This window comes from Eleutherodactylus coqui, chromosome 10, assembly GCF_035609145.1.
Source record: "Eleutherodactylus coqui strain aEleCoq1 chromosome 10, aEleCoq1.hap1, whole genome shotgun sequence".
Lineage (NCBI taxonomy): Eukaryota > Metazoa > Chordata > Amphibia > Anura > Eleutherodactylidae > Eleutherodactylus > Eleutherodactylus coqui.
In genome coordinates this window covers 132264501-132278753 of record NC_089846.1, presented here as the reverse complement: position 1 = coordinate 132278753, position 14253 = coordinate 132264501, and the positions used below count along the sequence as shown (strand labels likewise).

At 47.0% G+C, this 14253-nt stretch overlaps 1 protein-coding gene across 1 annotated transcript in view; it reads left to right on the top strand.

Moving 5' to 3' along the window:
* The window catches only part of DOCK11 (dedicator of cytokinesis 11), a 240901-nt gene that overhangs the window by 96316 nt on the left and 130332 nt on the right, over positions 1-14253 (top strand). The window contains exons 28-29 of the mRNA XM_066581860.1: positions 6815-6961; positions 10428-10511. Of these exons, the coding sequence (XP_066437957.1) occupies positions 6815-6961; positions 10428-10511 (231 nt within the window). The remainder of the gene's footprint in view (positions 1-6814; positions 6962-10427; positions 10512-14253) is intronic.

Genomic DNA, 14253 nt, shown 5'->3' with positions numbered 1-14253 from the left:
CGTTTTCTAATGCAATCCTATGGCAGCTTCCACAGGTGGAAATTCTGCGGGAAATCCCGCCGCGGAATTTCCGCCCGTGTGCATGGGCCGCGCAAATACATGGTGAATGCGCGGGAAACATATGTATTCACTGCATATTTACGCACTATTTCAATGGGCCCACCTGCGTTCATTTTTGCAAACGCAAATGAGCCCTAATAGTGACCCTGATAGTGGCCCCAGTAAAATAATGACCCCCACAGTGGCCCAACTAGTAATATTAACCCCCTCAATAGAAATACCCCCATAGCAACGTTAGCCCCCCTCCAGTAATGAGCCCCCCTCAATAATAATAAGCTCCCCTCAGTAATAGCAATAAGAAGCCCCCCTCAGTAATAACCCCCCTCAGTAACAATAATAAGCCCCCCCAGTAATAAGCCCTTTCAGTAACAATAATAAGCCCCCCCCAACCCATATACTTACCTCCTCCCTGCTGTCAGCGCCGCTCCTCCTCTTCTCGCGCTGATCCCCGGGTACACACTGATATCAGTGTGTGTGCCCGGAACGCTTCCTCCCCGAGTCCTCCCTTGCGGAACTGAAGAGCAGGGGACTCAAGGGAGGAGGATCCTGGCTGCACACTGACGTCCATGTGCGCCGGGATCAGCGCTGCCGGCGTGATTACCAGCGGAGAGCTGCGGCACCCCTGCTGGTAATTGCTGCAGTGGTGAGCGGTGTCGGCATGCCTTCAGCAAAGTGCCTGGAAATGGCCAGACACAGGGGCCTGTAATGACAGTTCCACCTGTCTCTGGATGGCAGACAACAAAACAGTTGGAGCTACTCGTGTTTGTGGGACAATCAGATGATCCTCTCTATTGGTGATCTGTTGTGGGTGTCTTGAGCCTGGTTGTCATGTGTGCAAGCCGTCATGCATCCACTACCCCCAATTCCTCTTAACGGTCTGGACAGAACTGCCCAGTTGGCGGGCAATTCGTCGATACGACCATCCGGACTCCAGCTTTCGAATATTGCGCCCCTTCCCAAACTCTGTTTACTTGGCAAAATCTCTTCAATTGTGTCTTTGAGGCATATCTAGTGGTCACAGGCTCTACAGAGCGCGGTAGTTAGATGCACCCCAGTACAGAGGTTCATGCCAATTCGAGGCTGCAGCAGCTATTCGGCTTCATCAGGCCATCGTGAATTTCCAATAGAAACAGCAGCTACCGGGGCTCCATCCGTGGTGGATGGGTAACCCACTAGAAGTAGGTGATGTAAGGTGCAGCTGTGGTTCTCCTTAGATGCCACTGGACTGCAGATAAGTACAGTTTTAGGCTAGTCCAGTAGGGAGTTAAAGGGGTTGTCCCGCGCCGAAACGGGTTTTTTTTTTTTCAATAGCCCCCCCGTTCGGCGCGAGACAAACCCGATGCAGGGATAAAAAATAAAAAACGGATAGTACTTACGCGAATCCCCGCGCTCCGGTGACTTCTTACTTACCTTGTGAAGATGGCTGCCGGGATCTTCACCCTCGGTGGACCGCAGGTCTTCTGTGCGGTCCATTGCCGATTCCAGCCTCCTGATTGGCTGGAATCGGCACACGTGATGGGGCGGAGCTACGAGGAGCCGCTCTCTGGCACGAGCGGCCCCATTCAGAAGACAGAAGACAGGACTGCGCAAGCGCGTCTAATCGGGCGATTAGACGCTGAAGATTAGACGGCACCATGGAGACGAGGACGCTAGCAACGGAACAGGTAAGTGAATAACTTCTGTATGGCTCATAATTAATGCACAATGTACATTACAAAGTGCATTAATATGGCCATACAGAAGTGTATAACCCCACTTTGTTTCGCGGGACAACCCCTTTAAGTCAACACACGACCACTCCCACTACCTGTTAGTTATGCCACCCCTGCATGCCGAGTTTGCAGCAAAACCACAACTCCTTGTAGGTGTTTGACTTTTTTTTACAAAGAGTGTATATGCCAGCTTGTTAGTCCCCAGGATCCAACGGGCCCTTGCTGTAGTAGTTTCCCCATTACAGCCACCCAGATAATAGACCCTGCTTTTTTTTAATATTCTTATTATCCTATCTTGATAAAAGAGGGAAGGATGTTTTCCAGAAAGGACCACAGTATTACACCCCGACATTGGGATGATACAACCTGAGGACAAGCCTATGTATAAATTTTAATTTCAGTTATAAACTGGAAAATTAGGAGGATTTGTGTACAATACATAGCTTGTCACATTAAACCTCCAAACCGAAGCCAAAGTAGCAATACTGATCCTAATAATCCGTATTCTAATGAAAGCAAACAGTCAACGGTAAAGGCACTTTACAACTATTCCTTCAAGTAAGGACATGGCTTCAGAAAGAAAGTTTCTGTGGCAGGTAACATTTACTTGGTCTTACCTAATGTAACCTCCATATACCCAAAACTTCACCTCATTTTCTTTTCATCTTATTCTTATGCAATCATCAAAAAAGTCTTACCTCAGTCGTGCAAAGCTGTTTTTTTTTACCTGAACTGTTACTGACAGAGGTCATAGGTCAGCTTCCGAGCCCAGAGGCCATGAGACATAGGTAAAGGCATAGAGGCATTAGGCAAAAGCCTGAGGCTTATAGAGGCATTAGGCAAAAGCCTGGGGCCTACAGAGGCATTAGAGAAAAGCCTGGGGCCTATAGAGGAATTAGACAAAAGCCTGGGGCCTATAGAGGCATTAGGCAAAAGCCTGGGGCCTACAGAGGCATTAGAGAAAAGCCTGGGGCCTATAGAGGAATTAGACAAAAGCCTGGGGCCTACAGAGGCATTAGAGAAAATCCTGGGGCCTATAGAGGAATTAGACAAAAGCCTGGGGCCTATAGAGGCAGCAGGCAAAAGTTGAGAGACTGTAGCGGCATCAGGCAACCATAGATAAAGGCCATCAGTCCTGAGTCTGGTTATTGAGTGCTTAAGGCAAAAGTGGAATCCAATCCTTTACAACTGTAAGGTTAATCCACTAAGGACAGGCTGCTGATATTTTTGAAAAGCGCTAATTTCTTCCCCCCCCCCCCCCCCCCCACTACCCTGCTCCAATCAGCGGTGATACTAAGCGTCGCCCAGATTAGTACACACCTGAACTCGATCTGCTGATGGAAACATCAGATAAAGCAGGAGGTCACATGTAGTAAACCTCTGGCCCAGGTGCAGCAGCACCTCCAACAGGAAGCACTCCACCACTGAAACGTTCTCCCACAACTGCTGGAGAAGGATCCCAGAAGGAAAGAGCCTTCCCTTCCTGACCTCCAGAGACAGGGGAGCATAGCATCTGCCACGGAGAACCAGAGAATGATTCCAAGCTTGACCAGTGGCTCTCAGTGGGGACTAACACTGGACAGGTAGCCTCTCATGGCATTGAGTTTAGAAGTGAATCCCTGCAGTCCATACCTTTAGAGATCAGGAGGAATCCTTGAAGGAGCTGAGATAGCTAATCAACAGCTACCTCAACAATTCCCAAAGTGTCCTGTAGACAGGGAACAGGAGCTGAGAAAATGAAAGGTGTTCTTGTGCTAAAGAGATCTGGGAGGTTCCTGTTTCCTGTCCAGAGGAAGGTGGACTCTCACAGGGGCTGTCATGGGCATGAGGAGAATCGGCTTTAGTTTCAGATCAAATCTAAGCAAAAAATATGGAAAATTCTGAAGGGTTCACAAACTTTCAAGCAATACTGTATGCCCTTTTTTCTTCAAGAGACAACCCCTGTAATGTCACTCTCCACCTTTTAACAGTTTTCGTTTCCTGTTTTCAATTCTGTACTGATTAATTCCTTAAAGGGGTTGTCCCGCGAAACAAAGTGGGGTTATACACTTCTGTATGGCCATATTAATGCACTTTGTAATATACATTGTGCATTAAATATGAGCCATACAGAAGTTATTCCACTTACCTGCTCCGTTGCTAGCGTCCTCGTCTCCATGGTGCCGTCTAAATTAGTTGGCGGCTTGCTTTTTTAGACGCGCTTGCGCAGTCATGTCTTCTGCTCTGAGCACAAGCCGCTTCAGTGTGCTCGCCGCTACAGCTCTTCTGCGCATGCGCAGACGAGCTGTATCTTCTCGGGAGCGCGCTGGAGCGGCCATTCTGCTACCATCCTCTGTTAGAGGAAGGTGCAGAAACTGGAGCCGCCCAGCCGAGAAGCCCAGCCCAGCAGCCCAGCCCAGCCGCCCAGGTAAGTGATGGGTGACGGACTGAGGGGGGTGACGCGTGACTGACTGCCGCTGTGGCCCCGGAGCCTACCGCTGTGGCCCCGGAGCCTACCGCTGTGGCCCCGGAGCCTACCGCTGGGCCCCGGGGCCTACCGCTGGGGAGCCGGGGCCTACCGCTGGGAAGCCGGGGCCTACCGCTAGGGAGCGGGGGCCTACCGCTGGGCCCCGGAGCCTACCGCTGGGGAGCCGGGGCCTGCCGCTGGGGAAGCCGGGGGTAGCGCGGGGAAGCCAGGGGTAGCGCGGGGAAGCCGGGGGCTAGCGCGGGGAGCCGGGGGCTAGCGCCGGTTACCTGCTGCCTGGCGGTGGGTGACTGGTCGGCCGCGTTCAATCCCGGGGTCCGGTCGGCAGCTGCGGGGCGTCTGGTTGTCAGGGAGACACAGCTGGTAGCGTCTCGGGAGCGCGCACGTCGGGCTACAGCAAGCGACGGGAAAAGAGCCGGCGGCCATCTTGGGGAAACTTTTTATAAGTTGCTGAAACGCTGGAACTGTAAGTACAAACCAGCTAGAAAAGTCATTTACAGGGGGGCTTAGTAATGTTTGCTTAATTAGGGGGACTGGGCAAAAAAAAATTTTTTACTGCTTCCTCGAGACAACCCCTTTAAGTCCTTAATGACTGCTCACTGTCTTTTAGTAGGCGGTGCAGGTCTTCAGACTGCCGCAGTGTCTCTTGGTGTCATGCGTGGAAGAGTGGAGTTAGTGGTTCCTTGTCTCTAAGAACAAGCTGTGATTAACAACTCCAGTTCTTAGAGCAGTCTCCAATCCCTGTGGCCACAGGATGATGAAGGGATACTTTCCCCTTCAAAACCCTGTGACCCAATCATAGATTTAGGGATCATCCTGGAGTCAGTCCTGGGAACCTAGAAATGACTCCAGGGTTGTTTTTTTCCAGGGGTCTATGGGACTTTCTAATGCTAAAAATGCATTGCGGCAAGATCACAATTTACCGCAAAATCGCGATTTGCGCAATGCGATTTTAACATTAACAAGTCCCTTAGACCCCTGGAGGAAAAAAAACGCTGCCAATTTCACAGTGAAAAAGAACTGTAGTGGATAGTCACCCTTATGCGCATGTATTCATGGATTTCACTAGGGGCGTAACTATAGAGCAGGGGTCCCCAACTCCAGTCCTCAGGGACCACCAACAGGTCATGTTTTCAGGATATCCTATAGTAAGAACACCTGTGGCAATGTCTGAGGCACCGACAATAATTACATCACCTATGCAAGACTGAGGAAATCCTGAAAACATGATCTGTTGGGGTCCCTGAGGACTGGAATTGGGGAACACTGCTATAGAGGATGCAGGGGATGCGGTTGCACTCGGGCCCAGGAGCCTTAGGGGGCCCATAAGACCTCTCTTCTCTATATAGGGAGCCCTGTACTATGAGTAAAGCATTATAGTTGGGGGCCCCGTTACAAGTTTTGCATTGGGGCCCAGAAGCTTTAAGTTACGCCTCTGGATTTCACATAACTTTCATGAGCAGTGACTTATGGATGAGCCATTGATACAAGCGCACGTATAGATGCTCTGCTGTAAGTTCATACACTGCGGCTCATTTGCTAATATCTAAAAATGAGACCGTGCAAACTATGACAGACAGTATGAGCTGAATGGTGAATCTGGTGAATTTTAAGACTGTCTAATTTAAGTTTATAGCACCCATTAGTTGGCTTAGTTTACCTCAAACTTTTGGCACAATGTCATGCTATTTTTAGCACAATTTAGGGAATATTCCTTTTTGGACCAGCCAGAAAACGTGTCACAAAGGGCCTAAAATACATTGTAAACGTGGCGCAAAGTATGTCAGATAGTTTTCTGGTGCAATTTGCACTTTTGAATTATAAATCTGCCCCACTGTCGGTAAAATATTTAGACAATAGGTCTTCTGTAGAGATGAGCGAGCATACTCGCTAAGGACAGTTGCTCGAGCGAGCATTGCCCTTAGTGAGTACCTTCCTGCTCGAGACAAAAGGTTCGGGTGCCGGCGGCGGGGGAGTGGTGAGTAGCGGCAGTGAGCGGGGGGTAGAGAGGGAGAGAGAGATCTCCCCTCCGTTCCTCCCCGCTCTCCCCCGCATCTCCCTGCCTGCCGCCGGCACCCGAACCTTTTGTCTTGAGCGGGCAGGTACTCGCTAAGGGCAATGCTCGCTCGAGCAAACTGCTGCGTGTGAACACACTATAAAGGCAACAAGGAGATAACACACCATTAGAGATGAGCGAGCACGCTCGGTAAGGTGAGTTACTCAAGTGAGCCTCGCTCATCTCGAGTAACTGTGTTCTCCTCTGAGCGTGCTCGGGGGGGGCGGCGGGAGTGAGCATTGGGAGGTAGCAGGGGGGGTGTGGACAGATCTCTCTCACTCTCCCCTCCGCTCTCCCCCGCTGCCCCCCCCCCCCGAGCACACTTGGAGAAGAAGGCAGTTACTCCAGATGAGCAAGGCTCGCTCAAGTACCTCACCTTACCGAGCATGCTCGCTCATCCCTACACACCATCCTATTTATAATATTTCAGTTTTCCGTTCCTCTTAGTGAAGGGACAAATGTTTTTGAGCTGTTGATATCTTCTGTTTTTAAGGGTTTAAGCTGCCGTTTTACTTTCTTTAGGTGCCTCGACCTCAGAGGTTTCCAGACTCTTATCAAAATGTTCTCCATTCTCTGCTGCTCTCAATAATACCGCATGTCACCATACGATATGCCGAGATTCCAGAGGAGTCCCGAAATGTCAACATGAGCTTGGCCAGCTTCATCAAGGTAATGCCTTTTCTATGCATGCATTGTGTACAAGGCACTGGAACTGTAGGTGACATATTCATATTTTGAGATTATTGACAAATTTCACTTTTTTTCTGAAGCTTCAATTTAATAGTATCACAAACCAGCATTTTTCGACCCTTATCCCCCATTCCCAACCCCCTTGCTAACCTTTCTAGCATATTGATATTACATACACCATGTGTATGCCAGTGTAGGCCAGGAAGTTGCTCTTTTTATCAACCCTGCCTGGATACTTAGGGCTCTGACTTTGTATTGATATTTGTAACATTCCCCTTTGGCACATTTGATATGACCTACTTTTACATGCCAATTAAAGATGAGCGAACACCAAAATGTTCGGGTTCGCGTTATTCGAAACGAACTTCCCGCGATGTTCGGGTGTTCGTTTCGAATAACGAACCCCATTGAAGTCAATGGGCGACCGGAACATTTTTGTATTTCGCCGATGCTCGCTAAGGTTTTCATGTGTGAAAATCTTGGCAATTCAAGAAAATGATGGGAACCATTCATGAATGGGTGTGAGTGAGGGCTGGCCTCTGATTGGTCAGGCTGTGACCATTCAGAGGCATCTTATTCAGCAGGCGGGGATTTTAAATCCCCGGCTGCTAAATACTACTCACAGCTGTTCAGAGCAGTTCAGGAGAACTGCAGCCTGCCGCGCTGAACTCCGTCTGCCGGCACCAGGTGAGTATATATATATTTTTTATTTTTACACATTTCTGGATGAATTGCAGGAAAGGGCTTATATATTTAACCCCTTCCCGACAATTCATCCCACGATCGCCGGCAGCCCATTGCATTCAGTGGAGTCGGCTGTATTGACGGTTCCATTGAATTCAATGGGCAAACATCGTTCTTCTCTGCCACAGCTGTTACAGCTGTGGCAGAGAAGAAGGATTTGTCTTCTATATGTTCTCAATGGGGTTGGCGCTGCTGCCGCCGGCCCCATTGAGCGCATATAGAAAAGATTTCTCAGGGAAGAAAGTTAAAGTAACCCGAACATCGTGAGGTGTTCGTTACGAATAACGAACATCCCGAACACCCTAATATTCGCCCGAGCATCAAGCTCGGACGAGTACGTTCGCTCATCTCTAATGCCAATGCATTTGGCAGGATTGACAGCATATTCGTTTATCAATAAACATCAGCGAGTCATGTGGCCAGATTTCTCTTCTGTATGCAGCCAACGTCTCTGCTGCATGGAAGTTTGATGTCTTGCCTAGAGAATTTACTTCCCATACAGCAGTGTTACTACCAGGGTGGAGGTCACAACAGCTGCTATGTAGGGAGTCCATCTCCATTCAAAGGGGGTGCAGTTAGGGACATTGAATATGGATGACATGGGCACAGATGGCAGAGTGGAGATGGTTTATTAATCTCATGCCCTTAACTGTCTTGCTGATGAAGTTGGTTTGGCGGAGCCCTATAACAAGGTTTGCGGTGATGCCACACGGTACTTGCTTTGCCTTTCCTGCTTAATTGTCAGTTCTGGGTTATGTGAATAGACTCGTATACCATGGAGTATTTTCTCTGAAAAATCATATTTAATGACAGTTTGTTGCCCGGTTTGCCGATTTATATTAACCCCTTAATGACACGGCCTATTTTGGCGTTGAGGACCAAGCGATTTTTTGGGGTATTTTTCCATCTCCATTTTTCAAAAGCCATAACTTTTTTATTTTTCTGCCGACGCGGCCGTATGAGGGCTTGTTTTTTGCGTGGCGAGCTGTAGTTTTTATCGGTGCCACTTTTGGGTACATAGACTATATCGTAAATTTTTTTTATTTTTTTTTAATGATAACAGGGAGAGAAAACGCATTAATTCTGCCATAGATTTCTTTTTCTTTTTTTTACAGCGTTAATCATGCAGCATAAATGACACACTAAATTTTTTCTGCGGGTCGGTACGGTTACAACGATACCAAAATTGTTATATTTTTTTCAGGTTTTTACCCTTTTTTTGCAATAAAACCCCCTTTTTTTTGGAAATCTTTTTTTTTTCTCTACAGCTGCATTCAAAGTCCTGTAACTTTTTTATTTTTCTATGTACAGAGCTCTATAAGGGCTTATTTTTTGTGAGACCAGCTGTAGTTTTTATTGGTACCATTTTGGGGAATGTACGGCTTTTTTGATCACTTTTATTGCATTTTTTGGGAGGCAAAATGCTAAAAATTAGCATTTTGCCTCTGTTTTTTAGCTTTTTTTTTACGCTTTTTGTTGTACAACATAAAAAGTGTGTTCAACTTTTTGTACACGTCGTTACGGACGTGTCAATACCCAATATGTGGGGTTTTAACTTTTTTCCCTTTTTTTATGCTAATATTAGAAAAAGCATAAAAAAGGGTTTTTTTTAACATTTTTTTTTTACATTTTTCTTTTTTTTACACTTTTCTTTTCTTTTTTTTTACACTATTTGAGTCCCTCTGAGGGACTTGCAGCACTATGCCTATGATCGCTGTCATAAGGCATGGCAGAGCTACTGCTCTGCCATGCCTTATCGCTTGTACAGCGATTATAGGCACAGGCAATACATGACGCCAGTGTCTGGCATCCTGTTGCCATGGTGACAGGCCGGGCTCTCGCGATGACATCGTGAGTGCCGGCCGGAGACACAGAGGGAGCGTGCTCCCTTTGTGAACTCTTTCCCTGCCGCGATCTACTTAGATCGCGGCAGGGAAGGGGTTAACAGCGGGGGGCGCATCTTCGATGCCCCCCCGCTGTTGCAGCGGGACGCCGGCTGTGACTGACAGCCGTCTCCCGCTGCGTGATAGCGCGGGATCTTATGTGATCCCGCGCTATCCCCAGGACGTACCGGTACATCCTGTTGCGGGAAGTACCAGGCTCCCAGGACGTACCGGTACGTCCTGGAGCAGGAAGGGGTTAAAGGAGTTGTCTCATGTCCTAGTAGAGCATATGGATGTCACATAGTGTGGTCCCCTAGTGGTCTGTAAGACCATGGGCAACCAGTCATTGGAATTGCTGCCATACAATACTGTCTTCTTCTTGAAGCGGCTTTCCTTGGTGATAACAGTTGATTTCCAGAGTTGATTGCCATGTAATCTTCAAGAGGCCACCTCTTTCTAAAGGCCCATTTACACGCAAAGATAATCTTTCAAACGGTTGAAAGTTTTAGCGAATACAATGTAATCTCCCGACTTCCGCGGAGAACACAGCATGTGGTCTATTAAGAGATACTTTATCTCCCTGCGGCTGAATGATGGATTTTAGGTTAACCTTAAAATCATCGTTCAGACAAAAAGTGCGTGATGGTAGCGTTTACATGTAACAGTTGTGGCTCATTTCGGTCGTTTGAACGAATTTTGAGCGATAATCGTTACGTGTAAATAGGCCTTAAAACCAGATATTTTGTCTTACCTAGATACGTTTGTCTTCATTAGAAATTAAATGAACGTTAATGATCCAACTTCTCATGTTATTTCAGAGATGCCTTACGTTCATGGATAGAGGATTTGTCTTTAACCTCATCAATGACTACATGTCCGGTTTCAGTCTTAAAGATCCAAAGGTAAATTGATAAAGATTCTATAAATGTATCTGGTTGACTATTTATAACGTTCGCTGTTGTAGTTCTACATTGTATTATAATATAAAGTTGTTGTACGTGTGTGGGGGATGGGTAGAGTACAGTATTCACCGAGGTGAGGATTGAGCTCACTGAAAGCACAACTGACTGTTCTCAAAGGGCCAAAGGTAAAGAGATAATCTGAAAGGATGGACAGTTTCATGGACTAATGTTTCTGCTGTTTACTCCGGATGCTGGACGATCTATATATTGGATACATGAGAGAGACTTGGAACGGGGGGGGGGGGGGGGGGGGTTGTAACACTTTTGTTTTTTTTTCTATTTTTGTCAAATAAGAAAAATGCTGAAAATCTAAATAAAACATATTTAATACAAAAAGAAATTGATAAAGATTCAGGAAACGGCGTACAAAATGTATTTCAAGGGTTACGTTTTTTTTTTCCAGCTCCCATAATTGTCATCTTTGTGTTGTAATTAACCAGCTAGACTCCACAGATCACATACACAGTATATCAGTGCATCAGTAAATTAATGCTTTTAGCAGTTGCAATATACATGCGGCAAATGGCACTGAGGAAGGTATTATTCCATCTCCCTTATTTGCATATTACCCAGAGGAGCATGAATGGTGTTTTGAGTCTCCTCACTCACCGTCTAGGTGCTCTCCCTAAGGAGAAAGGATAGGGTTTCTGACACCCGTCGCAGGCCTCTCACTAGCAAAGCCAGACTCCTACTGTATACTGATGAAGGGCAAAAACCCTGAAACAGCTGTCTATACATGGAGTCTGGCTTTGCTTTTAATTCCCAGTCATTGTAACAAGACTTGTATAAAGAGTCTAACTTTGACTTAAAGGAATGCTGCCTTCCAATAGGTGGCACTCTGGAGGTATTATTCCATCTCCCTTATTTGAAATATACATGTATCATGCTACTACCTCAGTTCCATAGACCACACTTCAAACATAAGGCCCAAGGGCTGAATCTGGCCCATCACCTCATTTTAAGTGGTCCTTGAGATGATTTCCCAGTAGGCCCTCTGCACACAAATTCAGCTCTGGCAGTTCTCCACCCCTACATCCAGCTCCTGCCACCTACCACTGATAGAATTACATTGGGCAGTGACTATACTACGTGTGGAGGACGGTACTGTGCTGACAGGGCTGTAGGCGGACTATGGGGGACCAGTCCTGTAAGATGGGAGTGGTGGTGGTGGGTCCTCCTTCAGCTATCAGTGTCTTCTTGTCAGGCTATACCGGCTGGGAGAAGAGCACAGTGGCTACAACTGAAGGGCCAACCACCAGGCGGCAAGTAAAGGAAGTAATGCCAGCTAAACTCGCTTCTGTGTAACGGCACAGGAGCGAGCTTCCCTGGGACGCGCTGTCAGACATTGTTTGCCTGACAGTTCATCCTGTGTAAATGGGGCTTAAATGTAACTGCTCCTTAGCCTCATGTCCACGGGTGGGAGTACCACCCTGCCCACAGCAAGAGGACTTTACTTACCCGTCCGGATCCTCTGCGTGGCTGTGGGGGTGTTCTATCCTCTCCACTGCGTATGTGGGCAGGCACACCGGCATGCCACCGCACATTCGCAGTTTTTTTTTTTAATCTCCTGCTTTCCCGTGGGATCTGATTCCCATCTACAGTGTCAGCTGCAGGGCAGGCCGCGGATAGGACAGCTTCCATTGACTTCAATGGAAGCCATCCGTGTGGGACCCGCAGAAAAATGGACCATGCTGCGTTTTATTTTCCGGACCAGAAGGTCCGCAAGTCAAACCCGCATGCTTAAATTCAGCTGCCAGCGCCCATGATTGTCTATGGGTGGTTTGAACTGTGGATGGTCCGCACAGTGCCCCGCGCAGATTCCACAATTCAATTCCGCCCGTGGACATTGGGCCTAACAGTTAAGGAGTAGGTATATTTATACAGTCTTACAATTACAATCAGCCATTGAAAGCAACCATTAAGCTGATATGGCCCTCGGTGAAAAACAGTTTGACACTCCTGCCATAGACCATCACCTCATAAGGCCTCAGTCAGACGGGCGTTTTTTCGCGCGTTTTGCGCATCGCATGCGCATGCGCAAATCGCGTGACCGGAGGCAAAAAATCGCGGGAAAAATCTGCACCTAGCCGCGTTAATCGTCGCAGAAAAACGCCCGTCTGACCGGAGAAAAATCGCCGTGCGCATCAAAATGCGCATGAAACTTCGTCTGACCGGCGAAAAAAATGATTTTGGTGCGCACATTAATCGCAAAACGCCGATAGGCGCGATTTGCGAATCGCCGTGCCCTATAATTTTTCGCAAAAGCGGACATGTGACCGATGCCATAGCGAACCATTGGTTCCATATATGCGCGAAACGCATGCGCAAAACGCGCGAAAAAACGCCCGTCTGACTGAGGCCTAAAGCTGCAGCTCATGGCTTTTCTCTACAAATGTTCGTTTAGTGCATCTGTAGCATATTAGTTTGTTATTATAGGGATAGTGAACTACATAAAGGCCATAGTTACAAAAACAACGAAACTGCCGCTATAAGCTTGACACGCTCTGCAATATAAAATGAGGCTCTATCATTTATTCTAGGTTGCTTCAGGTTATCATGTTGTCAAGATCCCTATCAGCAGCCACCCCAAGGGCTTTACACAGCCGTGTCCTGCATTTCTGATGTGCAGAACATAATTATGTAAATATTGGAACAGTTTTTCCATTTAAACAGCAGATAACAATCTTAGCATTTCTCATATTCTCTAATAATAAACACATATCGTAATAAGGAAACTTATGTTCCTTAGAGGAAGTTCTTGTTGTTTTAGCTTTTATTGAGAACCAAATAAATTGACTTTAATGGGGAATTCTGGTAAAACCATTTATCATTTCCTCAACGTGCAGTTGATATACAGTTCATATTGGGGCAATAATATACTTACCATCTGTTTAAAGGGGTTCTCCAGGGTTACAAAAACATGGCTGTTTTCTTCCAAGCACAGTGCTACCCTTGTCTATGGGTTGTGTCTGGTATTGCAGCCCAACTCCCATTCACTTCAGTAGAGCTGAGCTGCAAGACCACAGACAACCCTATGGACAAGATTGGTGCTGTGTTTGGAAGAAAGCAGACATGTTTTTCTAACCCTGGACAACCCCTTTAATTTAAGAGAGCCCCACCCTATTCCAGTCCTCTGCTGTCCCGCATGACTTGTGCTGTAACTATCCAAATTCTACAGCATCTACTGTGTGGACCAGAAGTCACTTGCTCTATGCAGAGCCGCAATGTATAGAGAATGTATAGAAAAGTAACTTCCAGTCTGCTGTAGGACTTGACTGCTTTCTGCACAAGGCACGTAGGACAATGGGGCACCCGAACAGAGGGGCTCTCTCATGAATAACCCAACTGGTAAGTATATTAAGTATCCCAATATACACTGTATGTCAATTGCGCTTGAAGGAGACCATTAAAGGTCTCCCCAGAGTGCATCTTTAAGCAAAAAGTTCATTTTACACTCATTGTCAAAAAAATTCAAGCACCTAGAAGCAGTTGTTGGAATAGAATAAAACTTTGTATGTGCGGTTGTAACAAAGATATAAGTGATTACAATATCGGGGCAAAAGGATAATTTATTGAGAAAAACGGAATACTGGAGGGAAGGCTCTAGTACCCTGTTGTAGCACATCTAGTTTGGCTGCAAGATGTGATACGGGTGGGCATGGAGGCTCTAGTACCCTGTTGT